This window comes from Panulirus ornatus, chromosome 41 (genome assembly GCF_036320965.1).
Source record: "Panulirus ornatus isolate Po-2019 chromosome 41, ASM3632096v1, whole genome shotgun sequence".
Lineage (NCBI taxonomy): Eukaryota > Metazoa > Arthropoda > Malacostraca > Decapoda > Palinuridae > Panulirus > Panulirus ornatus.
The window spans coordinates 3715083-3742446 of NC_092264.1; the positions used below are offsets into that span (position 1 = coordinate 3715083).

General features: G+C 46.2%; 1 protein-coding gene across 1 annotated transcript in view; it reads right to left on the reverse strand.

Annotated features, from left to right (window-relative positions):
- Positions 1-27364, reverse strand: part of LOC139761759 (uncharacterized) — a 119641-nt gene that overhangs the window by 15305 nt on the left and 76972 nt on the right. Inside the window, exons 7-28 of the mRNA XM_071686194.1 lie at positions 21044-21139; positions 15047-15169; positions 14065-14187; positions 13352-13439; positions 11142-11419; positions 10639-10775; positions 10229-10352; positions 9931-10050; positions 8696-8872; positions 7183-7340; positions 6922-7024; positions 6327-6529; positions 5918-6104; positions 5630-5755; positions 5303-5412; positions 5003-5106; positions 4302-4474; positions 3882-3983; positions 3524-3679; positions 2946-3203; positions 2677-2817; positions 1714-1830 (exon numbers count right to left, since the gene is read on the reverse strand). Of these exons, the coding sequence (XP_071542295.1) occupies positions 1714-1830; positions 2677-2817; positions 2946-3203; positions 3524-3679; positions 3882-3983; positions 4302-4474; positions 5003-5106; positions 5303-5412; positions 5630-5755; positions 5918-6104; positions 6327-6529; positions 6922-7024; positions 7183-7340; positions 8696-8872; positions 9931-10050; positions 10229-10352; positions 10639-10775; positions 11142-11419; positions 13352-13439; positions 14065-14187; positions 15047-15169; positions 21044-21139 (3204 nt within the window). The remainder of the gene's footprint in view (positions 1-1713; positions 1831-2676; positions 2818-2945; positions 3204-3523; positions 3680-3881; positions 3984-4301; positions 4475-5002; positions 5107-5302; positions 5413-5629; positions 5756-5917; positions 6105-6326; positions 6530-6921; positions 7025-7182; positions 7341-8695; positions 8873-9930; positions 10051-10228; positions 10353-10638; positions 10776-11141; positions 11420-13351; positions 13440-14064; positions 14188-15046; positions 15170-21043; positions 21140-27364) is intronic.

The following is a 27364-nucleotide window of genomic DNA, read 5'->3' on the forward strand; positions in this document are numbered from 1 at the left end:
TGTGCTAATTTGGAGCAGTGCCACTGGTGAAGAGGAGTTGAACGACATTGACGGCCATCATGCGACTGGGACTGATCCCACTTCCAAAGCTTCTGCACCTGGCTCTTATTCCATCCATTACTACATCATTTTTGGTCTTAATTCTAACCTTTCCCTCTGTTGAACTTCTTCCTCTGATCTCATACTTCTCTCAAATCTAAATGGCTGCTGCTATTCTAGACTATAAGATCTCCATCTATATAATCTGTATTATTGTGTCTGCTCCAAGGAAGGAGTTTGTGCCTATAGTAGTACACAGCCTCCTGTTCTCCCCTCATAATGCCGATTTTGCTGCTTATCTGGTCAAGATGCTTCATGCTGTAGTGCATGCAGAGCAGAGGTTATCTTGGCTTGGGATGGAGGCCTACACCCCATATTCTAATTTTTTTTTATTTTCCTCAGTCGTAGTTTGATTGTTCCTGCTTCCATGCCTGTTGCATCAGGGATGGATGGTGCATCCTGGACTATGAAACTATTCCCCTTCCCCAGAAACCCTCGGCTTTCATTTCTGTTTTGAATCATTGCAAAGTTGTTCTTCGAAGAGTCAAGTGCATTTTCATAAAAAGAAAGTTTTCTGACTTCCTTTTCTACTGACAAATCTTTCTGGTCCTTGACTAAAAGCTTCCCCAACATTTTCTTTATTTCAACTTTTCCTCTTCTTATCTGACCTGATCAATCTGTGGCTAACGTCCAACTGATTCAGAGCATCGTTTTGGCACTATTGTTTTCCTCTAACTCAACCTCGGATGATTCAGATTTTAATCCTCCCCCCCCCTCCATCTCTTCTCTTTGCACTTATGCCAGCTATATTCCCTTCATGCAGGGTCTTACAGGTACTCTACTGATCCAGGTGGACAAGGCTTATGACCCAGATTACATCCCTCCTGAAATCCAAAGGAAGTGTTCCTTTGAGCTAGCACCTATCCCTGCTTGCATGTATACATCATGGGTCAGCTTCAAATCCTGGGTAGAACGCACACCTTGGTGCAGAACTTACCTGAAAAGGGATACTACTCTTACCCCTCCAACTATTGCCCCATTGTTCTCACTTCTGTTATCTTCAGAGTCTTTAAAACTCCCATATACTCTCACTTTCTTAAACATATAGAATCCCATTTCCTTTTCTGAGATAACCAGTTTGGATCTTTCAGTATCAGATCTGGTGATCTCTGTGACTCGCCTCTGGCCCTCCTCTCTCAGGGATTTTGGTGAAAATTTTTGTCCTAGCCCTTGACTTCTCAAAAGCATTTGACAGGGTATTTCATAAGTCTTTGCTTTCTGTACTCCCTTTCTTTCTCACTGCTTCTCTCTGTTCCCTAATGCATACTCTCCTCTAGGCTGTTCCATTGCAATAGTCGTCAATGGAGAAACTTCCCCTCCTATCCTATCAGTAGTGGTGTTCCTAAGGGTTCTGTCCTATAACCTACTCTCTTTCTTCTCTCCTCCAATATTGACGCTATTCCCTCTTATTCTGATGATGCCACTTTACATACTTCAGTTTACTTTTCCTCCCCTCCTCCCATTGATACTCTCTCATATTGATCATATTTTCTTTCTCAGTTTGTGGTACAAAGTATAATTAGTAGCAAAAATTATAGATTGATACAAATTGTTATAGATATTTAAAGATTATTGACAATGATGATCAGGATGATTTATTTTTTCAACACTTACTGAACTGGCACCTGCTTCCTGTGTAGCCTCGTGGACAGTGGCACTCTCCCGTCATATGGTGGCACTCGCTTCCATGCTCACAGTCGCATGCCTCCTGGCACCCTGCGCCCCAGAACCCTGTGGGTGATGACACCTCATGACACAGACTGTATAGTGCATGACTCGTCACATTACTCAGGTAATGTAAATAATTATCTGAGACATTGATTCTTTATGTTCTTGTAGATAACCAAGACAGTGACCATTTATGTCCCACTTCTGTTTTAAGTAATTAACCATGAATGACTAATTATGTTTTGTGCTGTTAATGATTGAACAGGACATTGATAATTAGTTTATCTTGTGCATGATGATTTATTAGTGACCATTTATGTCCCTTTTCTGTTCTAAGTAGTTAGCCAAGAATGATTGTTTCTTTTGTGCTGTCAGTAGTTGACCAGGACACTGATACCTTATGTATATTTTATTATGCATGATTATTTATGACAGTGACCATTTACGTCCCTCTTCCATTTGTAGTAGTTGACCAAGAATAATCTATTGTTTCTTTTGTGTTGTCAGTAATTTACCAGGACATTGGTAATTATTAGTTTGCCATATATTACACATAATCATTTACTACAATGACCATTTATGTCTCTCATGTCTTTTATGTAACGTGGAAAATAGGTATCATGAAAGAAAATGATTGATAAAAGTTGAGTTTGATGTGAATATTCTGACTCGCCTTCACAGCAAGGTCAGAAATGATTGGGCTGACCTTACTAGTCTTTCTTACCTTCTTGGGTCGGGTACGATTGGGGTGACATTATGGTCTTTTTTTTTCTTACCTTCGCACCAGGGGTCACGTGTGATTGGGGTTGACCTTATGGTCTCACTGGTAGTGCCCTGAGGGGTAATGATAAGTAACACGACAGTTGCTGACAGTAATGACCTTTTTTGACAATAGGCGGCATAACTGACCTTTATGACAGGGTTTGTGGCAGTGTCGACCTCGCCAGCCTGGTGTACAAGTGCAGGCGCCGCTGACGGGGTCGCATTGACCACCGTGCTGACAGTGGCACTCCAACACGCATCCTGGACCGTACATACCCGCCTTGCACCCTGCCGCCACCAACAGGCGAGTAGAACAAAATGCTCAGGTTAAAGTTGCAGTGGTAAAGCTCAGTTACAGTGAGTTATTAGATTACTTAATGGAAAACTAGAGAAGTGATGAAGGGTAAATGACTGACCGTTCTCACAGTACATGCCGGAGAAGCCTGGTGGGCATAGGCAAAGACCCGTGTCATGCTGACACTTGGCGTCGTGCTGACACAGGCAGGTGTGCTGACATCCGTTGCCGTAGGTGCCCTGGGGACACCTGTCCTGGCAGGTAGCGCCGGTGTAGCCCGCGGGACACACGCAAGCCCCCGAGACCCGGTCGCAGGTCCCACCGTTGTGGCACAGACACACGTGTTGACAGTCGTTGCCCCAGCGATCATCTGGGCAGGCTGGCGGGGAAAGAGAATAGCACCTCATCCAACCCTTCTGTGCATACGACGACGGTACGACTCAACCTCCCTGAACACGACGGTACCACACGACCCTTTGAAGCCGACGTGACTGGCTTGAACACGACGGTACGACCCTTGAACGCGACGGTTCATGGCCATCGCACCGTCGTGTTCAGTGACCGTACCGTCGTGCTGAGGGGAGGTACCCTCCTACGCAACAGGATATAGTCCACAAATATTAACTCGAACATCAAAGACGAGTACTAAAGTACCCAAGAAGACCCCCGTGGGAGTGGTCATCCGGGGGAGGTACTCACTCTTGGAGCAATTTCGACCATGCTTGCCCGGGGGACAGATGCAGGCTCCCGTGGTGGGGTCGCAGGCGGCACCAGCACCACAGGCGCAGTGATGGCGGCATTCAGGCCCCCAGAACCCGTCTGGACACGGCCGCGAGCAGAAGGTACCGCGCCAGCCTGCGTGGGGTAAACCATGAGGACGTCATCAGTGAAACATATCCCAAGCAGCAACAGTCATCACTTAAACCATGAGTGTGAGTGAACGAGTCTCCCCCTTCGTCACTGTATGAATCCCCCCCCAGAAGAAAATTAGTCGAAATTCTAATAGCTGAAAGTTCATGTCTGATCAATGGTGGTTGTAATGGTGTGTTGTGCTTACCCGGCTGGCACATACAAGCGCCGGAGATGTGGTCACACTTCGCACCGTTGGCGCAGCTGCAGTTCATAGCACATCCGGCGCCGTACGTGCCATGCTCACAAGCTGTGGACACAAACATCACGGTTATGAAGCGCAGGAAGAACATGATGCATCACCCTCACGATAACTGTTCGAATGAGGAGTTAACGTCAAGATTTCTTTATCTTTTTTTTTTTTTTACGCCATGATTATCACCGCTGAAGAGAGATTAGGCTCTGATCCCCTAGCAGGAAACCTCATTAGAGGCCAGTAGATCTTGTATTACGATTATATACTCTGTAAGGTATGCTTACAGTATCAATTACAACAGGATGTCTGGGGATCGTTACAGGGGAATGTCTGGGGATCTATTACAGGGGGGTTAGGTCTGTGGGTACTTACGCAGCTTGCACTGGGGTCCTCTCCAGCCCGGAGCGCATGCGCATTCCCCAGTGACGCGGTCGCACCCTCCACTGTTCTCACAGTGGCACATGTGTATACAGTCGGGACCGTAGCGACCCAAGGGGCATGGCTGGCCGCAGTTAGGTCCCGTGAAACCTGGCGAACACTCGCACCTGCGCATGAGACAACCCAGGGTAGAGGCTCGGTATATGTATATATTATAGAAAGTCTTCATAAAATAGCGGTACTTCACCGATTATCATCAACATTAATCCTTCGCAACAGCTAATGAGTACAGATTGCAGCGAGGTACAAAGAGAGCCAATCCTCTTAACTCGGCCAGTGCTCTCTCCTGTTCTCTCCAGTACTCACCTGCCTGCCCCAGTACTCACCTTCCCGCCCAGGTGCTCACCTGTTCGCCCCAGCACTCACCTACCAACGCCAGGAACTTTTCTCCTGCCCTGTAAGCCCACTTACCAGGCCTTTTCCCCACCTGGCGGACAACTCGCAGACCTCGTAACCATCTGGAGGGACTGGTTACCGACCAGAAAGCCAACACTAGCCATATCTCTTGATACTCACGTGGCAGGTCCGGCATTCATCGGCAGGTGTCGGGTGGCCATATAACAGCTTAAATGCTTTTGTGACCAGACCCATCCCTAGGAGCCCAGTGGTCACTGTCGCTGGAGGTAAGGACTCACCTGCCGGTGACGTGGTGGCAGGAGGCACCGTTGAGGCAATTGCAGGTCTCGACGCAGTCCTTGCCGAACCTGCTGGATGGACAGCGAGACTCGCACACGGGGCCCTGGGGAGAACACAACACATACGTCATGTACCAGCTATGCTAGCTGCTGTACAGGCTGTATTATGTCTGTACCACCACCCGCTGTACTATGGTGGTACACTAGAGGGTCATTGGTACCACAGATGTTTTACACACATACAGATACTCGAGAGAAACAGCATGAGAAGGAAAGAGATTGGGTGCTTTAGTCACTCACGACGAATCCTGGCAGACAGTGGCACTCTCCGGTGACGTGGTCACAAGAGCCACCATTCTGGCACTCACACTGTTGCTGGCAGCTCTGGCCCCACCGACCCTCAGGACAATCTGGTGATGGAAGGACGTCCTGATTTATCTAATTATCAAGAACAGTGTGTGTTTACTTTCTGAACCATTTTTGATTCGCCTCTATTCGTTTTCTACTTGATTACTTCAGGTGCAACTCCGTGGGAGATATGAATGCGAATTATTTAAGGAGTGGATGTGATAAATGTTATATTTATCGTATTTTTTGAGGGATAAAGATGGAGATGATGGTACTCACGTTGGAGGCAGTTGGACCCGTGGGTTCCCGAGGGACACAGGCATACGCCAGTGGCGGGGTCACACGGCCGAAGTCCACAAATGCACGTCTTCATACACCCGGGTCCATAGTGGCCAGTCTCGCACTCTGCCGGGCACGACACATACACACATAGTCGCACTCCACTACCCAATAGCATCATGCACGCGAGTGTGACACACTCTCTCTCTTATATCACTGTACGTAAGACGGTGTGTATGATATGCATCGTGAAACGTACCCTGCCGAAGAAAGGGGGCGCTTATTTACCTGTTTCACAGTTGGGTCCTGTGAATCCCGGAGGGCAGTCTTGGACACAGGCGCCCGTGGAGGGGTGACAGGTGGCACCGGCAGCACACTGGCATTCATGGAGGCAGCCGGCACCCCAGCGACCAGCGAGACACTCTTGGGAACAGTCCTCGCCCACGTAGCCTGGTTTACACTCGCACACTCCAGTCTGTGGATGTGGTCATGTGTTGGATGAGAACAAGGCCCTCTTGTCTAATATGAATTAGAACAAGTTTTTATACCTTGGGGAAAATTATTGGCGTAAAGTATTTCAGAAATAGGTTAAACGTGTACACTGTACGTGTAGTACAGTCGTGTACGTAGTACATGGTGTACATTCGGGTACGTGTGTGAATGTAGCGATACCTGACTACTGGTGTGAGACTCGTACCTCAGCGTGGCACCTGGCTGTGGTGCTGGCCTGACACTGGCACTGGTGGCGACAATTGGCACCCCAGGTGAGGGAGGGGCACGGCATGTTGCACTTGGGCCCGAAGCGTCCTGGGTCGCACTCGCAGAAGCCGAAGATCCTGTTGCATCGCATGTTGGGGCATATCACAGGGCAACGCCTCTCGCATTCCTCCCCGTAGTAACCTGCCAATATCGTCATCTTAGTATCCTGCCAACATTGCCAGCCCTTCTCTGCCACCATCATTATAACTGTTGTCAGGACCGACAGTCGAAAGGGCGGGCCCTCGATAGACAAGACAGTGGCCCGGGCCAGTTGATGCCATTTAGAAAGCTGCTATGACCACAGCAGTGTATAAAGATGTATGAAATCACTCTACTGTAGTTGCGGGACAGATTACTTTAATCTGTGCCATATCAGTGTGAAGAATATTCTTTTATCTATTTTGCGGCACAGATACGGCCTTGTGGATGCAGTAAAGTGTCAATCCACAGCCCATGAATGATAAGTAAAATACCATTAGGTCGAAAATGATACTAAGTTCGGATGCTCATCAAAAGCCTTAAGAATCACTCACCGACGGGGCATCCATCTTCACACAAGTCCCCGGCCACACCGGGAGGACACGTGCAGTTGCCAGACACGGGGTCGCACGTGCCACCGTTCTCGCATCGACACACCTGTAACAGAGATGGACCAGTACAGGGACAGTAACATGAACAGTATAGAAGTACCATGGCCAGTACAGGGACAGTAACATAGCCAGTATAGAAGTACCATGGTCAGTACAGGGAGAGTAACGTGGCGATGTGCTGAGACAAGAGTGTAGGACACTCACCTGGTTACAGCCACGGCCGTAGGATCCAGGGGAGCAGGGGAGGGCGCAGGTAGGGCCGCTCTTGCCCGGGGGACAGAGGCAGCCGGACGCGTCACACTCGCCCGGACAGTCCTCACAGGTGAGCGTGCAGTTCGGCCCGAAGTGCCCCGGCACACAGCCTAGGAGGAGGAGTTGACATCCATTATGGGGACGTGTGTCACGCCTGGTATCACCATCCACCCACCCTCCTCCAGTACGATCGACGTATTCCCCAAGGACGAAGGAATGTCCCGTACATACACAACAAAATTTAATCCTCAAAACTCCATCAGATGTATTATGTACATTGTAGAAGGCATTGGAGCTGAACAACATCATCTGATGCATGATGAAGAACGTCATACACTCGTAAGAACTTGTGTGACACAAGGAAGACGTTAACAAAACAGTGAAATAACTTACAGTTGAGTGGCATTCCAGCTGACTGGTGGACGCTTCCTGAACTACAAGATTATAGATGAAACAACAGATGGATTATAGGAAGAGAGACAGTCCGGGGTTAGAGAGACGACCGGGACAGATAAGGCCGCACCAGGCACAGTCATCTGGTACCATAAAAAGCATCGTATAGGGTCCACGTGATTGGAAGCACGATTAAGACTTCTTTATGTAATGGGAACACATAGGGTACATCTTGAGGGCTAACACCATGAAGGAGACTTACTGGAGAGTACCATAAGACTCAAGAGAACAGTCTCATAACTACATATGGGGGAAGAGGATAATATGGAGCATGACGTATTATGATGCCTAAATGAGAGAGAGACAGACAGACAGATAGAGGCTCGTTTAGGAATGGACCCCCATAAGTTGCAGAGTTAGGATGCCGTCACAACAGACCATGTAGTGTGTGATCAAGGAGCGTCGCACCACAGGGCCAGAAGGGAGCATGTATACAGACGTAGTTGTGTTGCGATACAGCGCGTCTGGTGGACACCAGGCGGAGATAACATCACAGATTAAGGACAAAGCAGGAGTGAGGTAACAGCCTGCCATGAAAGTACGCCAGAACGTGCTTTAAAGAAGACGTTAACAGGATGAACCCTTGGGATACAGACAGCATAAAAGAACAGCATATTTAGCGTAGACTTCCACCATAAGAAGGGAGGAAAAGAGTGCCGTATGTGGAGACAGCATTAACACGGAGGAGGAAGCAGCAGGAAGGTTATGACAGCATAAGAATGCTACCATTGTGTAATTGAAGGACGAAGGTTAATGGGGCTACGTAATGATAGGGACGTTCGTAAACACGACGGTACGAACCCTTAGGTATGATGTCGTGATTATCAGTGTTTCAGTGGGTCGTACCGTCGTGCTCGAGGGTCGTACCGTCGTGCTCGAGGGTCGTACCGTCGTGCTCGAGGGTCGTACCGTCGTGCTCGAGGGTCGTAACGTCGTGCTCGAGGGTCGTACCATCGTGCTCAGGGGATTGAAGGTGGAGGATAATGATCAAGCAAAATATGGCAGGACTTACGCGTGTGTATTTTGGTGAACCTGGCGTACTCTGCGTAGGTGACTTCGCCCTTGAGGCCACGGTTAGAGGACGAGGTGTCCTCCAGCACGGTGGAGTCGTCCTCCAGAACCGTCATAAGGTCAAGGTCAGCAGCAGCACCACCACCATTCTGTGACCCTGTGTAGTCGTAACTCACCACTGTAAGGCAGGGATGACAAATGAGCGTTGTGATGCGTGTCATACCAGGAAATTAATGGATTCGACGAGCCATTAGCTTAATGGAGGTCCTGACCATTAGTTTAATGAGGGGTTTAATCATCAATATAATGTGGAGGTTAATCATTAACTTAGTGGAAGTCTTGGACTTAAGTTTTTTAATGGAGGTCTTGCTCATTAGTGCAATAGATGACTTGATCATTCGGTAATGGAAGGGTTTAGTCATAAGGTTAATGGGAAGTTTAATCACTGGTTTGGTGGAGGATCCTGTTGGGATTAGATCGGTTAATAACAGTAGTAAGTGGATTCTCTATCAGCTCAAGACTCTTGCGTGCACTTGAAGACGTCACTGGAGTGGCTGACGTCGAGTGGAAACACCTGTTGATCACCTTTCAACCAGTGTGCGTGTGTAAATATTTATATATACTTTTTGAATCAACCTCCAGAAAAAGGAAGCTGATGTGGTCGCATTCTTCAACCCATTCACTCGCTAAACCTGGTAAAGAAGTTTACACCAATGATAATATGGTTCGTTCAGGAACTTTCGATCAGTAAGGTTGACTTGGATCATTCATTTACCTCCTTTGACCTGTGTGTAAACTTCGTGGTCAAAGGGCTGGGTGGGTGAAGTTGAATGGAAACATTGAGGAAATGAACTTTGAGTTACAGTGACGAGTGTCTCGAGTTTATAGTTTCTTAAAACAGTCCAGTTGCCTCGCTTTATCTTTCTTTTTTTCTTTAGAAATCATGAAGAATTTTGGACAAGGTGAAAAGAATAAGCCATTGCTGACTTGAGGACCAGTTGAAGTATGTAAGAGTGGTTGATTAACTGGTTGATTACCCGAGTTTCAAGTCTACCAACTACCAGGGTCATTAAGACCATCAACGTCAAGTTATGATCACCAACAGAAAACTCTTGAACACCTCTTCAGGTGTTGAGGATGAGTCAAAAGACCACATACACCCTCACTATCCATATGACCTTTGCTATGGACGAGGTGGTAACTGTACTGTTTGAGACAACGTGCCTAAGGACTTACTGTCACAGTGGGTGCGGTCGACGAGGACATAACCCCTGCGGCAGGAGCAGACGAAGGAACCCTGGGTGTTGTGGCACTCGTGCTCACACCCTCCGTTCTCCAGCTGGCACTCGTCCACATCTGAGGTGATCAGGTCATTAGTAGAGTAATGGGTACACACCCCCCTGGTGCATTGTATTCATGTATGTCAGTTTGAGAAACACACACTTGCAGGAGGAGGAGAGTGAAGACAATGATGAGGAGGAAGAGCCCAAGGCTTCAAGATGATACCATAAGTGGAGGTTGAGGAGGAACTTACCATCACAGTTGAAGGAGTTGGCACTCAAGGTGTGGCCTTGGGTGCAGGTACAGGCGTAGCTGCCGGGGGTGTTAATGCACTCCTGTTGGCACCGATGGGTCCCCGTCTCGCACTCGTCCTCATCCTGCAGGTACAAACACAAGACAGGCGGTAAACACAGACGAATAAGGGACGCAGGGCATCGTACTCCGTCTTTTCCGGCTCTGGACATGGAATATCTAGGAACCACAGACTGTGAACATTGAAGCTGTGTTCAGGAGTTACCCCTGTTATCTACCACAAGTGACCGAGAGAGAAGAAAGAGCTGTTGGATGATACGTTGCTTTATCAATACACCCACCACTCACCTGCCGTGAGCTGAGATGCACCTGAGAGGTCCCAGCACTCACCTAGGAGGTAGCAGGACTCACCTGGCAGGTGCGACGGTCTGGCTGAAGGAGGTACCCTGCGTGACACGTACAGACGGGTCCGCCAGGGCCGTGGTGGCACATATGTTGGCAGCCACCGTTGTTCTCCAGGCAGGAGTTGATCACCTCCATGTCGATCACTGTGGGCAGAGGAGGGCAGGTCATGCAGGCGCACACAGGGAGTGAGTGAGGGAAAGATATCAAACTCAGATATTCTGGTCAGGCGATGTACACTTTGGCTTTTAGTCTATGGATAACTGATGAAGTATAACTTTCGTGTTTGGCGTTACAGTACTGCACTACTCTTTGTAACAGGTGCCTAGCTGGCTGTCCGCGTTACAGAGACCCCACTAACCTGGACTACTTATGTAACAGGGACTGTTTTCAGTATCTACCTGATAGCCCGAATTACAGAGGCCAATAACATGGACTATTTGCTGTAACAGTTCTTGCCGATGACCATCCGATAGCCCGCGTTACAGGGGTCGGTAGCCTGAATTACTTACTGTAACAAGACTTGTGGTCGGTGCCCAGTTGGTAGCCTTCGTTGCACAGACACCTGTAGGAACCCCAGGTGTTGCGGCACTGTTGGCTGCAGGTGTCTGGAATCTGGCACTCGTCCTTGTCCACGCAGGAGACCTGGTCGTCGGCCAGGGTAAAGCCTCGGCGGCAGGAACAGCGGACCTGGTCGTTTTCGACCTGGCATCGATCATGGCATCCGCCATTGTCCACAGAACAAGGGTCGATCGGTTCACACACTCGACCGTCACGTCTCAGTCGGTAACTGTAGAAGCACAACAGGTGTTCAGGCGATCAGAGGAGGAAGGTAGATTTCGGGAGAGAATTGTATGAAATGGTCGATGAGAGATGCAGTTGTTCTGGGTAGGAGAAGGTCTGAAAAGTTGGAAGATCTAGAGAAGACCAAACTGTGTAATGTATGAGAAAGAAATACTACTTGGGAAGGGAAGAAAAGTAGCTTTGTGAGATTGGTATAATTTTGGAAATCGTAAGTTTTCAGTGGAGAGTTTATGGATTAGAAATATATTTGTGAAGATATTGAGGGAGTGCATGAGCACAGTTTGTGGGAGGGAAGGTCCATGGAAGAACATATACTGGTATTATTTGATAAGAGTTCATTTTACTTTGAGATTATTAAAGCTTTTACAAGTCTTATACAGTTTCCTACTTAGTCTAGATTGACTCCTTGGAGTAGGAACAAACATTTTTGCTCGATCAATCAGTATCACCACGGATGATGGCACCGACTTAGGAACAGAGTTGCCTTGTCTGAACATCGGACATACAGGTCCAAAACCAAGTTTGGTTCGTGATGTTGCGTTGAAATCTCCTCCATGTGTTTGTGTGACTCCTTGGGTAGCCGAGAATTCCACTATAGGTCTTATGTGTTTGTTGGTCACTTCCACCACACTCATAGTGTCTGGTTGGCCACCTGCACCACATCCAACTCGTCTCGCTAGTCCATTCCATCCACTGTCTCCGTTTGGTTGGCTCTCACATGTGTGTCTGTCTGTCTCTCAAGGCCCTGCACCTTCTTCTTGACTTCCTGCCGCTTCCTCATGTACATTTCCCAATCACTCGCATTACATCCCTGTAGGTAACTCTCTTCCCTTTCATCAGCAACTTAACTTCCTCATCCAACCCACTCACTTCCCTATCTCGCATGACCCTTTCCCACCTTCCGAATGCTACATGCAACTCCTGCTCACGTAAGCACCGCTTCCTAAAATACCTCCCGTTCACCACTTACTCCTCCTAGTTTAGTTTACTCTCGCCTTTTGCAGTTCTTCTCTCGATGTCTCCCGTATTTCCTCACACAAGCCGCTTTCCTAAGCTCGCTCACTTTCACCATACTCTCCTTACCCCATATGAATTACTCTCTTCCGAAAGGCTCTTCAAATGTTCGCCCCTTTTATGGAGGAGTTGTCAAATGTACAGTGGTTATTTAACCGTTTGAGTGCGACGGTAATAGCCCTTGGGTATGATAGCTTGGCTTATGACTTTAACCTTTATGGGTCAGGTCAACGCTCCAAGTCATTGAGCTCAAAGGTCGTAGCGTCGTGCTCAAGGGTTGAGTGATTAGATTAGACTAAGGGTGCGTGGGTCTCCAACAAGGTATTTGCTTCAACTAGAGAGGGCAATGTGATGCGCTACTTGTTACCTCTGTCTGATCGAGTTCCCAAGTCAGCCTGACTGTGTCATATTAAAGAAAACTTAAATTCCTATAAACACATAGGTCTTGTCATTGCGTTATATACGTTACTAACGGTAGCATATTTATATTATACTTCAGCACTCGTTTTAATGATTAGCTAAAAGGTTTACTAGTAACCTTGCTATAACAACCAAAGGGGTTGGTAAACGCATCACAAAGCCCAGAGAGTTGCAAACAGTTGTCATGTGATCTTTTAAGAATCATCCTAAGCAAGATAGACATCGAAAACCTAACCTAACCTAACCCACCAACTCGTCTGGTATCTTACCTGTTCCTTGATAATCATAGACTGATCAACTCGTTACATGACCATCTCTCGCGAGGTATTTGAAGATATGTAAGCAAGTGCCTTACATCATTGACTAACCTGGTAGTACCATCATATCAACAAGCGTTTAACACATGCTGGGTTACGTCATCCACGAAGGTGAGGTAGGGAGATAGCATAGATATAACACTTGACGAAGGTGCATATATACCCACCCTGGACGGCAGTAGCAGACGATCCTGCCGGAGTCGTCATCGCAGAAGTGGTCACAACCACCGTTCCTCACACCGCAGGTCGCCTCTCCTGTAACACACACACATACACAGATCACACGGGGCATTAGGCATGTTTACGTACGAGAGGTGGAGCGGTTATCGGTCTGTGATGGGCAAGCGAGTACAGCTTTTTGTAGTAAGGGTTGTTACGTTCATCCCCAGTCCTGCGTACATCCCATCCAGTAAGGAGTGTGCGAAGTCTGAGTAGAGAACCCAAATTTCTGAGGTAAGGAAGGGACTTAAAGCTGGACTTTAGGTGGAGATGAGGAGCGTCAGATAAGGGATGGGAGGAGCTCAGAGTGACAGAGGTAGAGGGGTAAGGGAAAGTAAGAAAAAGGAAAGGTTGAATAATACCAGGAGATAGAAATACGTGGTTCGTTGGGTTATTCTGAACAAGATCATGTGATCTTGAGTAGCAGTTGAGGTTCCAATGTCCCTACCACTCAGCCTTCCGTGTCTTTACGTAACCCTTTTGATACAACTATTAATCAAGAATTTAAATTTCTCATCTGAGTATATTCCTTCAGGTAAATGTAAGGTCGTCACTAGGATGTCCTCTATCTGTGGTGGTCGCCAACAGGATTGTTTCCTTGCTGTAGTAGTCGTCAGAAAGGTGTATCCCCCTCCGCCTGGGAGGCCTCACCCAGCCTCACCTATGCAGGTGTGTCGGTCCGGCAGGAGGCGGTGGCTGGCTGCACAGCCACACTGGTAGGAACCCTCAGTATTGATGCACTTATGGGAGCAGCCGCCGTTGTCATACTCACACTCGTTCACATCTGCCAGGATAAAAAGAGGAACGGTGTTGCTGTCGTGGACATGTGATTCAGCATCCAGAGGAGTAAGAAGCCTTGCTGGTGTAGGAACGAGCAGTGCTGTTGTAGGAACGAATAGTGCTGTTGTAGGAACGAATAGTGCTGTTGTGTTAATGAGGAGTGTGTTGTTGTGGGAGTGAGCAGTGCTGCTGTTGTTGGAGGAGTGAGCAGTGCTGTTGTTGTTGTAGGAATGAGCAGTGCTGTTGTTGTTGGAGGAGTGAGCAGTGCTGCTGTTGTGGGAGTGAGCAGTGCTGCTGTTGTAGGAGTGAGCAGTGCTGTTGTTTGAGGAGTAAGCACTGCTGTTGTTGGAGGAGTGAGCAGTGCTGTTGTTGGAGGAGTGAGCAGTGCTGTTGTTGTTGGAGTAAGCAGTGCTGTTGTTGGAGGAGTGAGCAGTGCTGTTGTTGTAGGGACACAGTGCAACTATCCACAGAACATTAGTGGGACACACGCATATACGGAAGTTTAAAACGTATGTTTGATAGGAAGGAGAGTTCAAGAGATGAGGGACCCCACGAGTGTACAATTCCTTCCCCCTACTGGACAAATAAGGTATTACACAAACACACACACACACTGTAAGATAGCAGCTTTAAATAGCAGAGGAACCATCGCTAGATGGTAGTTGAGAGAGGCGAAAGATTCCCTCCCTCTGCCTCTCTCTCTCTCTCTCTCTCTCTCTCTCTCTCTCTCTCTCTCTCTCTCTCTCTCTCTCTCTCTTCAGGCAAGGCGCACTATCTTGCCACCGAATAGTCAGGCAGCGCTGAGATAGCACGGGCGACGTAACAGCAACAGGTGATATGAGAAAGAAAGCAGGTTAACTTACCGTGACAGGAGCGGTTGTTGGCGGCGAGGCGGTACCCAGATGAGCAACAGCAGCTGAAGGAACCAACGGTGTTCATGCACGTCTGGTCACAACCCCCGTTGTTCTGCTTACACTCGTCCCGATCTGACAACGCAACCGTGACACCAAGGTACTTACTTAGTCATGACTTAAACATATCTAGAGATAAGTTAATGAAGAAGCACACCAGGTAAATGTGTGTGTGTGTGTGTCTGTCTGTGTGTGTGGGCATACACGTACACATGGGTTTTGAAAAGGCTTTCATGTTTTTTTTTTCTATCTTCACTTGGCATCCCCCGCTACACCCTCACACACCCTCTTCAGCTACACGACAGACAAACACTTGGAACACCTCAGGCGTCGCTCCTTCCTCACGACGAATGCTCTAGGGAATACGTGAGGTAAGAGGGAGGGAGGATGGCGATTTGGAGAGAGAGAGAGAGAGAGAGAGAGAGAGAGAGAGAGAGAGAGTTTGTGTATTACAGATGCCCGGCTCGTCCTTCTACCACGGCAGGAACAGTGGGTCGAGGAGGCTAGGCAGGCAGGCTAGCAGGGTAGGCTGGTAGGTAGATAGACAGAGGGACGAGGGAGTACGTAGGGCTGTAACTAGTGGCATGTGGTGGTGGTGGGGTGAGGAGGTGGTGTAGTAGCGTCGTTCCGTGAAAGTGTCTTCTTTTACTCTCAACCTCTCGAGCGTTCGGCTGGCGTCCCAACAAACGAGCGACCACAAATACCAGCCTTTAAAAAAAAACACGAGATTTACAACAAAAAATAGAATCGCAGAAATCGCCAATAATCTCCTCCTTTTGTGCACTTCTTGAGCGATACCCATTCCGCATCGTCCAGCCAGTATCGTTATATTCACGAAGGACGTAGATTAATTGATGGCCAAGATGATAGTCAACTCGTGTTAGATTAGAATTGTACTATTACGGTGTGATTTTCCCCGCTTCAGGGAAAGCCTCAAGAGTTCCTACTGACGCCCCCAATATAAATGGAAGCGAGTCAAGGGGTCAGAGCTACAAGGGGAAGAGAACAGTCGTATAAACACGAACTTCAACAACACAGATAAGAGATTATGTATCTTTTTGTTATCTCTTAATCCTAGATTACTGGCGGGACTTTATGTGCATACACTCCGATCCTTCGGGAAGCGATTGGGGAACACGTGATGTCTTTTTCTGTTTACCAAGGGCGCGAATTTCGTGATAATTGTTTAGAGACGATCTCGACCCCACCAACACGGCCCTGTATACTGGGGACAGACACGCACGCTGTGCCCTATAACTGAAGCCGTAGCGCGCGGGTCGTGGGAAATGTGGTCAGTGTGTGTGGGTGTGTGTGTGTGTGTCCTGCTAGGGGCTGTGATAACGACCCTTGAAGGGGTAGGGGGTCTTCGTTAGGACGGCCCTCACCTAGGACATGCCTCGCCACGCCTCCGCCCCAGGGTGTCCAGCCCCCTCCCCTCATTAAAGACGTGGTCAAAAAGCTCCTCTCTCTCCCCTTCCCTTCCCCCGAGTCAAGTGCCTCTCATGCCGTCCCCCCCACAGCGCCACATTCGACAACTTGTCCTTCCCGTCGGACACCAATTTTTTTTTCCCTCCCTTTTTACTGGATGGTCACAGGAGGGACGAGAGAGAGAGAGAGAGAGAGAGAGAGAGAGAGAGAGAGAGAGAGAGAGAGAGAGAGAGAGAGAGAGAGAGAGAGAATGTTTCCCGCCTGACGAATTGGGTTTCGTTCCGGGAATCACAGTGGACTCGCTGATGAACGATGTCTGGCCTCGAGTATTCTCGATTGAGGTTGTCAAGTTTGTGCGGATATTCAGAGTCTGTAAACCACAATGTATTGGAAAGTTTGCGACGATATTCACATTTCCATAAACTACGATGTAAGACTTGCCATCACTTGTAGGGCCTTAGGATTTTTGCCAGTGTCGCTGTGGTAAATCGATGTGGTACACATGACATGGGCTGGTCACTTACTGAAACGAGTCTTCATACCGGACAAGACCTCACAGTTACTCAGCGCACTTGAGTGGAGAGAGTTAGACAAACGGTATGAGGTACGAGGCGAGTTGTGCAGAGGTGGACTGAGGTCCCCATCTGCTCACACACACACACACACACACACACACACACACACACTGTAGATGGATGGGGTCCTCGTGAACATAAGTATCAGAGCAACAAAGTGCCATAATCCATGTTGCTCATTACCGCACCAGAGGCCACCAGGATACCTATGGCTACTGGTACATAGCTCCTTTTTTTTTTCCACCCTACCACTCCCTACCTGGACCACTGACCAGCACTCCAAACACGCACACCCCATCCCTCCCCCAAAAAAGGCTAGAGGTAAACAGATGTCCCAGTGCTTCGAGCTGTAAGAACTCGGTCATGTTTGGAGAACCAACAATGAGAGGACGGGGAACAGTGGGCGGCAGTGTTTTCTTAGGCTCCACACACTCACTTATGGTAATCACACGAGCCCGTATTTATCCCAGGGATCACCGTGTCCACTGGTGGTGAAGGTACCGACACGACGCTAGATGTCAGGCATGGAGTGGGTAGCCAATATGTATATATATATTTTTTGGGGCATGTTACGAGTCTTCTTGAATGGTCGTCGGGCACTGGAAGCCAATATTCCAGCAGCTTCCAACACACACACACACACACACACACGCACACACACACACACACACACACACTTCCAGAGTGACCACGGTACCAATATCAATTATTCAGTCGGTAAATATCATCTCTGTTCGAGATTGCCGGGGATATATGAACGAAGAGGAGGTAACAAGGTAGCGAGTTTACTTCCAAGAAATAGATATCGTCCTTTACCCTCCTTCATGAAAGTGTTTGGGATTGGGAACCTCAGCTCTGCCAATATGATCTGACCCATCTGGAACAAGGAGGCCACATAACGTAAAACATTTAACCCGCGCCTTCGTGTATTGAACCAACCGAAGCCTTCGTGTGTTGAGCCAACCCGAGCCTTTGTGTATTGAACCAACCCGCGCCTTCGTGTGTTGAACAAACCCACGCCTTCGTGTATTGGACCAACCCGCGCATTCGTGTATTGGACCAACCAGCGCATTCGTGCATTGGACCAACCCGCGCCTTCGTGTATTGGACCAACCCGCGCCTTCGTGTACTGGACCAACCCGCGCATTCGTGTATTGGACCAGTCGCTTATTCATCAACCAACGAAATCTGAACTCTTGTATAATTACCATATTGTGTTATAGCAATTATCCGGCATCGTATGTAATACAGGCTCATTATGAAGTACTAATTGTTTGTGTATATCCGACTAACGATCATTACAGAGGGCTACCGGGTTCGCATTTTCTAACCTGTTGGCGATGGTCTTCACGGTGGTGCGTGGCTGGAGTTGTAAACTCCTGCTGGTCAGCTAGGCTAGGGGCCTGGGATCCTAGCTCTTCATATGTATACCAACAAAAGGCGAGTCTACATACTCTTCGTCCATTCCATGTGAGAACATAATTAAAGACATCTATTATAGCTATATTAAGATCTCTGTTACATCATCTTGGTTCATTGTACTGCTACTGGGTTATCGTGGATTGGCTTGACGCACGAGCATTGTGTGGTGAAAGACAGACGTATCACAGATCTGCGTGCCAAAATGATTGGCATGTGATGCGCGCTGAAGCTTTTAGCTGTATGGCAGAGCAGTATACATGGAGTATACAAAAGCAATTTCGTTTTCTGTCATCATAAGAATATTCATGTATATTATACACGGATCCCATATGTAATTATTCTACGCTGGAAACGTGTGTATATATATATATATATATATATATATATATATATATATATATATATATATATATATATATATATATATACCATTTGGATGTACTAACATCAAATATTAATCTATGCCTCTATATATCAAATAGCCAAGTATGATATTGCATTTGTTCGTTTGGTAATTATGCATGCGTCGAATATTAATGTAATCTGTAGGTAGTGCGTGGATGTAAGCATTTTGATAAATTACATGCATACCAAAGCAGAGGATTGCTTGCCCAAAAAGAATTGATATGGTTACACAGCTAGAGGATAAAGATAACTAGTTTAGCGGTAATGCTGTAAATGTTAGCCTATGTGAGCCCAGGATATTAAGATTATTTACCGAATCGCTTGAACAGTTTTCTCGTCATTTTAACGTTTATAATTGTATTTATCATTCATGACAGTTTTTTTTTTCATATATGAAATGAACTTTTGGACGTAGGAGTCAACTGTTGCGTGTGTGTGTGTGTGTGTGTGTGTGTGTGTGGGTTATAACAAGAGAGAGACTTGCACTCATGGGTGCCTCACCCTTATCTCTGCCCTTGATTTACATAGTTCATTTAAACTTTCCAGTGTCGGTCTTTGATTTACATAGTTCATCAAGACTTTCCATTGTTCGTAGCATGTACTTGGTCTTGGCTTAGCTTGTCTTACGAGGCCAAAACTCTACAGTAGAGGAAAAGCTTCCTGACTTTCCCTCCTACACTCCTTTAGCTTCACCTCCAGTCGTGCCCTCTCGTCCAGGACCGTCTTCTTTCAATTTCCAAGAGATTTTTCCACGTTAATCAAAGTCTTTATGGCCTTTAAAATGAGTTTGTATTCGCTGGTTTTCATTTTTTTTTTTCTGCCAGGCAAAGATCATAAACCCTGAAGCAGACTGTACTGGCAGTCTCGCCTCCTCCTCCTACCTTACGATGGACACTCCTACAGCGCCTGCGTCACCGGGTCACCCTGCATGACCTCAAGGGCACCTTGGATATATCTGCAATAGACACAAAGGTCCCGAGTGGTGCCACAACTGCCGGTCATAAATCTTTGAGTAGATGGGCAACCGACCTCAGAAATGGTCTTATGGCACCACTAGACATTCGCCATATTTGCCATACCCCACTGAAGAAAAATGAAGCTGTCAGAGCTTGTGATAACCATGGGTCTGTTGTCCCCAGCATTGAATTCCCTTCTTTGGTTGTATTTGAGAACAGGTCTCGCCTCAGGAACTCGAGGACCCTAAGTCGATCCACTGGCCTCCTCGTGGCAGGGTCTGGTAACTCTGAGGGACCATTAACCTTCAGAGGCTAACAGTGGTCGCGCACACACACACACACACACACACACACACACACACACACACACACCAGGCTTAATGACCCTGGCAGGTGATAGGCCCAAGTCTCAGCTGTTAGTTAGGAACTCGGATGAGTTAGCTAAGCTATATTTTCCCTCTATGTCATCTCCTGCAACCTCACCCCCATAATGCTGGTGCAGGGTAACGTTGTGCAAGTTGTCACATTAATACTCATGATTCGTTTCTGACCGTAGCAGTGTTCAATGTCTGAGTGTGTGTGTCTGTGTCGACCTCGTGTGTAAAAGTGGTTAGGTCTTAATAATAACTGATATAGAATACACGTGCGTGTCCACACGACCTCAGGTATACTGGGAGAAGAATGGGCTCGGCCTTTGCTGCTTTGCCTTGTGGGCTGTGGATCGTGTGATGTTAGAAAATGATATTGTAATGAAATCATACGTGTGTGTGTTTGTGTGTGTGTAAGTATGTAGAGAGATGTAGATAGGTAGGTAGGTAGATAGGGAGAGAGAGAGAGAGAGAGAGATGATAGGCTACAAGAATACTCTGCAAGAGGCAACACACTTGGTCCCCCTCTCTGAGATAGAAGCAAGCACCACAGACTGGCTTGTGTTAGCTTAGGGCAAATATTAGATCATATCCACCTGCAGCAAACACACACACACACACGAGACAGATGCGGACACTGGCTGGAGACAGACACAACACAAATGTTTTCATTGGTAGGGGACGGACATGAGACGGTTATACTCATCCCACAGACGGAAACAAAAAGACAGATGTACACTATACACTGACAACAGACACAGGTGCACAGGTGATGAACGAGACAGGTGAACTCACCATACTGACAGCGAGAGCCGTAGAAGCCCCCTGGACAGATGCAGCGGTTGTAGACACATCTGCCGCCGTTGTAGCATATGATCCTTCCGCATACACCTGTAACAAGACACGTGATCAGCGAGACCTGTGCCTACGCGACCTCGAGAACACATATGTCCTCGCTGGTTCCTCCTCCTCCTGGATCCCTCACTGCACTTGTGAGTACATATTTTTCTCATTTTCGTGTTATCTGACCCTATTTTAAATCTTCAGTTTCTATATGATTGATTAACTCCATTTCTTTAGTGTCTATATAATTGATTAACTCTATTTCTATAGTGTCTATATAATTGATTAACTCTATTTCTATAGTGTCTATATAATTGATTAGCTCTATTTCTATAGTGTCTATATAATTGATTAACTCTATTTCTATAGTGTCTATATAATTGATTAACTCTATTTCTATAGTGTCTATATAATTGATTAACTCTATTTCTATATTGTCTATATAATTGATTAGCTCTATTTCTTTAGTGTCTATATGATTGATTAGCTCTATTTCTATAGCGTCTATATAATTGATTAGCTCTATTTCTATAGTGTCTATATAATTGATTAACTCTATTTCTATAGTGTCTATATAATTGATTAGCTCTATTTCCTTATAATAAGTAGCATATTGCATTGTTTTTTATTAATTTTATATAATTTATGACTGTATATATGTATTATATGCAAGTATGTTATGTAAATGATGTATGTAGTGTACGTATTTGTATATATGTATTTTGTAATTATATGTAGTTTTAGATCAGAGCACATTACATATGACACTCATCTATGCCATGTATTATATTTCTGTATCACAGTATGTTTTTATATTTGTGTTGCATTTGTCAATATTTATTGATCTTGTTTGGTCCAGGGAATGTCTTTGTGATGATAACAAATACATTTCCTCCTTTTATTTAAGACTTCACCAGATTCGTGTCAGAGCGCAGTCCTCACATCACTTTGATTTCGTAGTGACTCTCTGACTTTGTGACTCCGTTGGAGAAGAAATGGTGACAAGTTCCACATACTGTAGAATACAATAGTATGATACTCATCGGTGGAGTGGATATTCGTTCACGTTTTCCCTCATTCCTACGAAAGGGTTATTCCCCAGAGGCAAACCTCACATCAGTATTGGCGGGAGCATTATATAGGTATCCTACGAGAATATAAACCATCCATATGATCTTTACAGTTATCACCACACGTTGCCAAAATGGGTTAATGAAGAACAGGTGGAACCATACCATTAAACGTTAGAAACGTTCATGATAGTCAGTATGTATAGTTCCGTTTACTAAAGGCATCAAATGAGGTTTAACAAATGACAAAAATGATGATAATTCATATTTGAAATATTCAGTAACACAATTTTACCATATAGTCGAACAAGGGTTTAAATCCATCAACGTTACACAATGTGACACCGTAACATCTTAGCGTGTTACAGTGTCCTAGTTAGTTTATCCCATGTTACAGTGTGTCACCGTTGGATACATCGGTGTTACATTGTGTCGCCATTAGTTACACCTACGTTACAGTGCCTCAACGTTAACGTCACCAGTGTTACAGAACCTCACCCCCTAATCCGACACATGTTACAGTGTCTCACCACTAACCCCATACATATTGCAGTGCCTCACCACTAACCCCACACCTATTGCAGTGCCTCACCGCTAACCCCACATATGTTGCAGTGCCTCACCGCTAACCCCACATATGTTGCAGTGCCTCAGGGTGACCTTTGACCTGAGCCTTGATAAATACGAGACCTGACATTAACTTAGTTGCTCACGTCAATGTTATCTGTACATTAACCTCGGCTATAACACAGCGCTGTCAAAAATCCAACATGGTATATTAACATGTTACTGTACATCGACTTCGATTTAACAAAGCGCTATAAAAATTAACTTGATGTGCTAATTGTGCGTGGGCCTCAACACAGCACTAGCAAAAATCAGCTTGGCATATTAAGCGTACATAGACCTCGACTATGATAACACAGCACTATCAAAAATTCAACATAGCAACGAAGGTCGCAATGACCTTAAATAACATGACAGGATCTTGTGCTTGTGACGAAGACCTGCAGATCTCCCAAGTCTGTACCCAGATTTAAACACGACGCTACGAAGGGATGGGTTATGAAGTGGGCGCGCCTCGCAAAGAGAAGGGACGAATGGATACCGTGAAATATTCATTTAGAAATGACCTGGTTTGACCGCGCGTCTTATTTGCTCGCGCGCGCTTGTCGTCTGGACACACACACAGGGCCGCGTGCGCGTTTGTTCCCCTTCCCAGAAATCGAATAATGCAGTCCAGCTGACTTTTAATCAAGGCGAATGTTTCGACTTTAATGAGACTTGTGAGTGGGGGGGGGAATGAAAAGAAGGAAGCTGGGTCGAGCTGATGAGGTTGGTGGAGATAAAGATACGTACGGAGAGTGAATCTGTTTTTTCTGGAAGGTTTTAAGTGTACCTGAGTGCTCTTGAGAGAGAGAGAGAGAGAGAGAGAGAGAGAGAGAGAGAGAGAGAGAGAGAGAGAGAGAGAGAGAGAGAGAGGCCAGCTTAGAATAGCGAGAGGCCAGACAATGCGAGTGTAGACCTGTGCAAAGCTTACCATTGAAAAAAATCTGGAGGGAAAAAAAAAAAAAACGAGTAAGATTGTGTGTGTACAAGTAAACTGGAAAATTAGGCTGAAGAATAAAATGAAGAAAAACGTTAATTTGGAGGATGAATTGTGTGTGTGTGTGTGTGTGTGTGTGTGTGTGTGTGTGTGTGTAGAGGTTGTGGAGGACTTAGGAACAGAGACAGGCTAGGCTGGGCTGGACGGCTTTGATACACATTTGTTCATCTCTGGACTCGTAGACAGGGGGCTCGCAGACAGGTCTCACGGACAGAGTTCTCAGAGAATTCATGATTGACCTCATTCCAGTAAATGTTCAAGATGCATATCGTAAACATACATACTCATGAGTATGGAGTATTCATGAGTTATGTTCTCTGCACACATTTGGACCATTCGGTTGAACAGAAATTATTTGTTCAACGGTGAAGACATTTTGTATGTCGGCTCGAAGGTAAGGGGTAGAGAGAGGAGGAGTAACTTTAAGTTCAGTATTGCACAAAACTGTCGATTATGTTCAAATTTCTTAGATTGGAATTAATCCGGATAGCAATTTAAAATCCATATTTTGATGCTAATTTATTTCAAATGGAATCTTAGTAATATACCAATGATATATATATATATATATATATATATATATATATATATATATATATATATATATATATATATATATATAGTCCAATAGTCACATTTGCGGGTTGGACTAAATTGGCAATTAAAACTTTGCAATATTCCCTGAATTTTGGTGAAATTTATCTTTGACCGAATTCGAGAATGCACCTGTGTTTTGAACACCTTTTTCGTGACTATGAAATGAACAATCAGGTCGACATTAGTCGCAACTGAGCGTAATTCAGTCACAGACATCTTGCAAGACCTGTTGCAGCCCACAGTTAATTTTGCTTATGTTTGGTTAGATGACGTAAATGACCATGTGTTGATTTAAATGTATGCGATCGCTTTTTTTTTTTCTTATGACCTGTTCCTTGCTAGTGACCTGTGCTTCTCACATGACCTGTTCCTCTCATGACTGTGGCACAACACCCATCCCTTCACAACCTGCCAGTCACCTGAGCTCCCCCCCAAACACACACACACACACACACACAGTCACAGACACTTTACGACTGTCATTTGTAACCTGTGTCAAGAGGTTGTTAAAGACTGTGTTGTAACCCACAGACACACACACACACACACACACACACCGTAAGTAATACAAGTGCTTGGGTTTTCGTAGCAATACGATAAGTTCTTGCGTCATTACCCCCTGACCCGACTGAAGTACTTTCCTGCGACACACTTAACCTCTGACAATTCCACCCGAGAGAGACACTTTCAACCTCCAAGGAATTCCATCCCTTTGAGAGAGAGAGGAGGGAGGGAGGGAGGGAGGGAAAGGGGAGGAAGAATGCTACCCACCACCACCTTCTCTTTCTCCTGCGCGTCGTAGAAGTCGAGCAAAGACGGGGCCAGGATAGGGAATATACTCCCTTACCGTAGGATCCATTCTTGAATACAGGACGAGGGGGAATAAAGACCAAAACGAAAGACATGACACTCAAAGGTTCCGTTCCTGATGTCGCCTCGCCTCTCTGAGGATACGGAGGAGCGCCTGTTGGTTGGGAAGTCGAGCAAGGAAAAGAGAAAAAAAAGTATATCCATTGCTCGCCCACTTTTACCCAATAGCAATTTCACCCCAGAGACGTTTTTAACTTCCCAGTAATTCCATTCCAGAGATACTTTTAACTTCTGATAAATCCGGGGCCAAAAACGCTTTCAGACGTAGTGCAACTGAAAGAGAAAAAGAGAAGTTGCTAAGACATCGCGTGGGTGCCAGTCTTGGCCGGCCAATACCCTAAAGGAACGTCTCCCAGTTTATTTATTTTGGTGGGGCTTCGAGAGTTGTCAGTTGGGTTAAACTTTGTAATTCTGTTGTCGATAATGAACCCGCCTTCTTTTTTTGTGTTGGTGCTATTAGAGTTTCCAGTCCAGTCCTTTATTCGCTGCAGGAGTTTCCAGTCCATTCCTTCGCCGTATGTATATGTGATCAGGGTATTTCGTTGCCCCGAACCACCTCGGCCTACCGTAGGAATATGCCATGAACACTTAGTACTAAGGCCGCCCTCATCTGGACAGTTAACTCGAATTAAAACCCTGAGCACGACGGCACGACAACCCTTGAGCACGACGGGACGACAGCCTTTGACCACGACGGTACACAACCCTTGAGCACGACGGTACACAACCCTTGAGCACGACGGTACATAACCCTTGAACACGACGGTACGACAACCCTTGAGCACGACGGTAGGACTCTTGAGAACGATAGTGCAACCCTGTTATAATAACCGGGCAGATCATCCAACTCATCATACCGTCAGTGGTAAAAGAATTACTGTTGCCGGACGATGCTGGCCAGCTTCCACGTCATTACTAACTCCGTGTCGTGTTCTGGATAATGTCTCCTCTCGCCAACAACTCTTGATTACTGTTGTAAAGACTTCTCCTGGGGTTAATTACCTCTTTATTATTACCCGTTCACGAACCCAATAATTCTTAATGTTTCATATTCTCTCTAAAGCCTTCTTTGCTGTTTTGAAGACCACACTGTACCTGAAGTATATTAATGAATTATGTTATTCATTTATGTCTCTGTCTCCTTCGATACTTATAACATAACGCTAGTTTTTTAAAGTAATTAAAATTTTGATAATGATTGCAAGGTAATTAGCCTCAAGGGATTTTTTTTCTTTAATTTCTGAGTTAAATTTTTGTATAAAAAATTTTCTGTTAATCTATTATTGAAAATGGATTTGTTACATAGGCGTTCGACTTTGTTGGCTTCAGAATGCCCTTGACGAAATGGCGACCGTTCATCTGTGAATATTTCAGGGAACTGCCTCCGAACACAGGTACTGAACCCCATTAGCTGAAGCCAGAGCCACCGACTCTGACAAATAGAAAACACACACACACACACACACACACACACACACACACCAGTCCTCCCTGCCAACCAGCTGCCTCTCACACAGTCTGGTTTCAATTGCCTGTTCGATATGGAGGGATTAAACCCCCAGGATTCGAGGTCAGTCATAACCGTAAAGAAAATGTTTTGCGGTTGATGGAAAGTGTGTCGTTTATCATCTCCACCTCACGGGAATAACCACAACTGGCACCACACCACCACCACAACCTTACCACACCACACCACACCACCACACCACCACCTTACCATACCACAACACCACCACACCACCACCACAACCTTACCACACCACAACCACACCACCACCACACTACACCACACGTAGGTGATTGTATTACTCCCATGGGATCGATGGTACGACCCTTGAGCACGACGATATGACCCAGTGAGAACGAGGTTACGACCCTTGAGCACGACTATCATTAAGCCTGGCCTTTGACCTGACCTGGTCGTACTGTTGTACCCTGGGGCGTTCGCTAGTGCTCAAGGTTCGTGCCCTCTTGACCAGGAGGTTAAAAGCAAACCACGACAACTTCAGGAGCGATTTGTGTGTGTGTGTGTGTGTGTGTGTGACTTAGTGATGTGTTTCGACCCCTGTTTCTACCTGGTGGTCGTTCATCTCGTTCTGCTGGTTCGGTCGTGTTCAGTCTACCGTCATT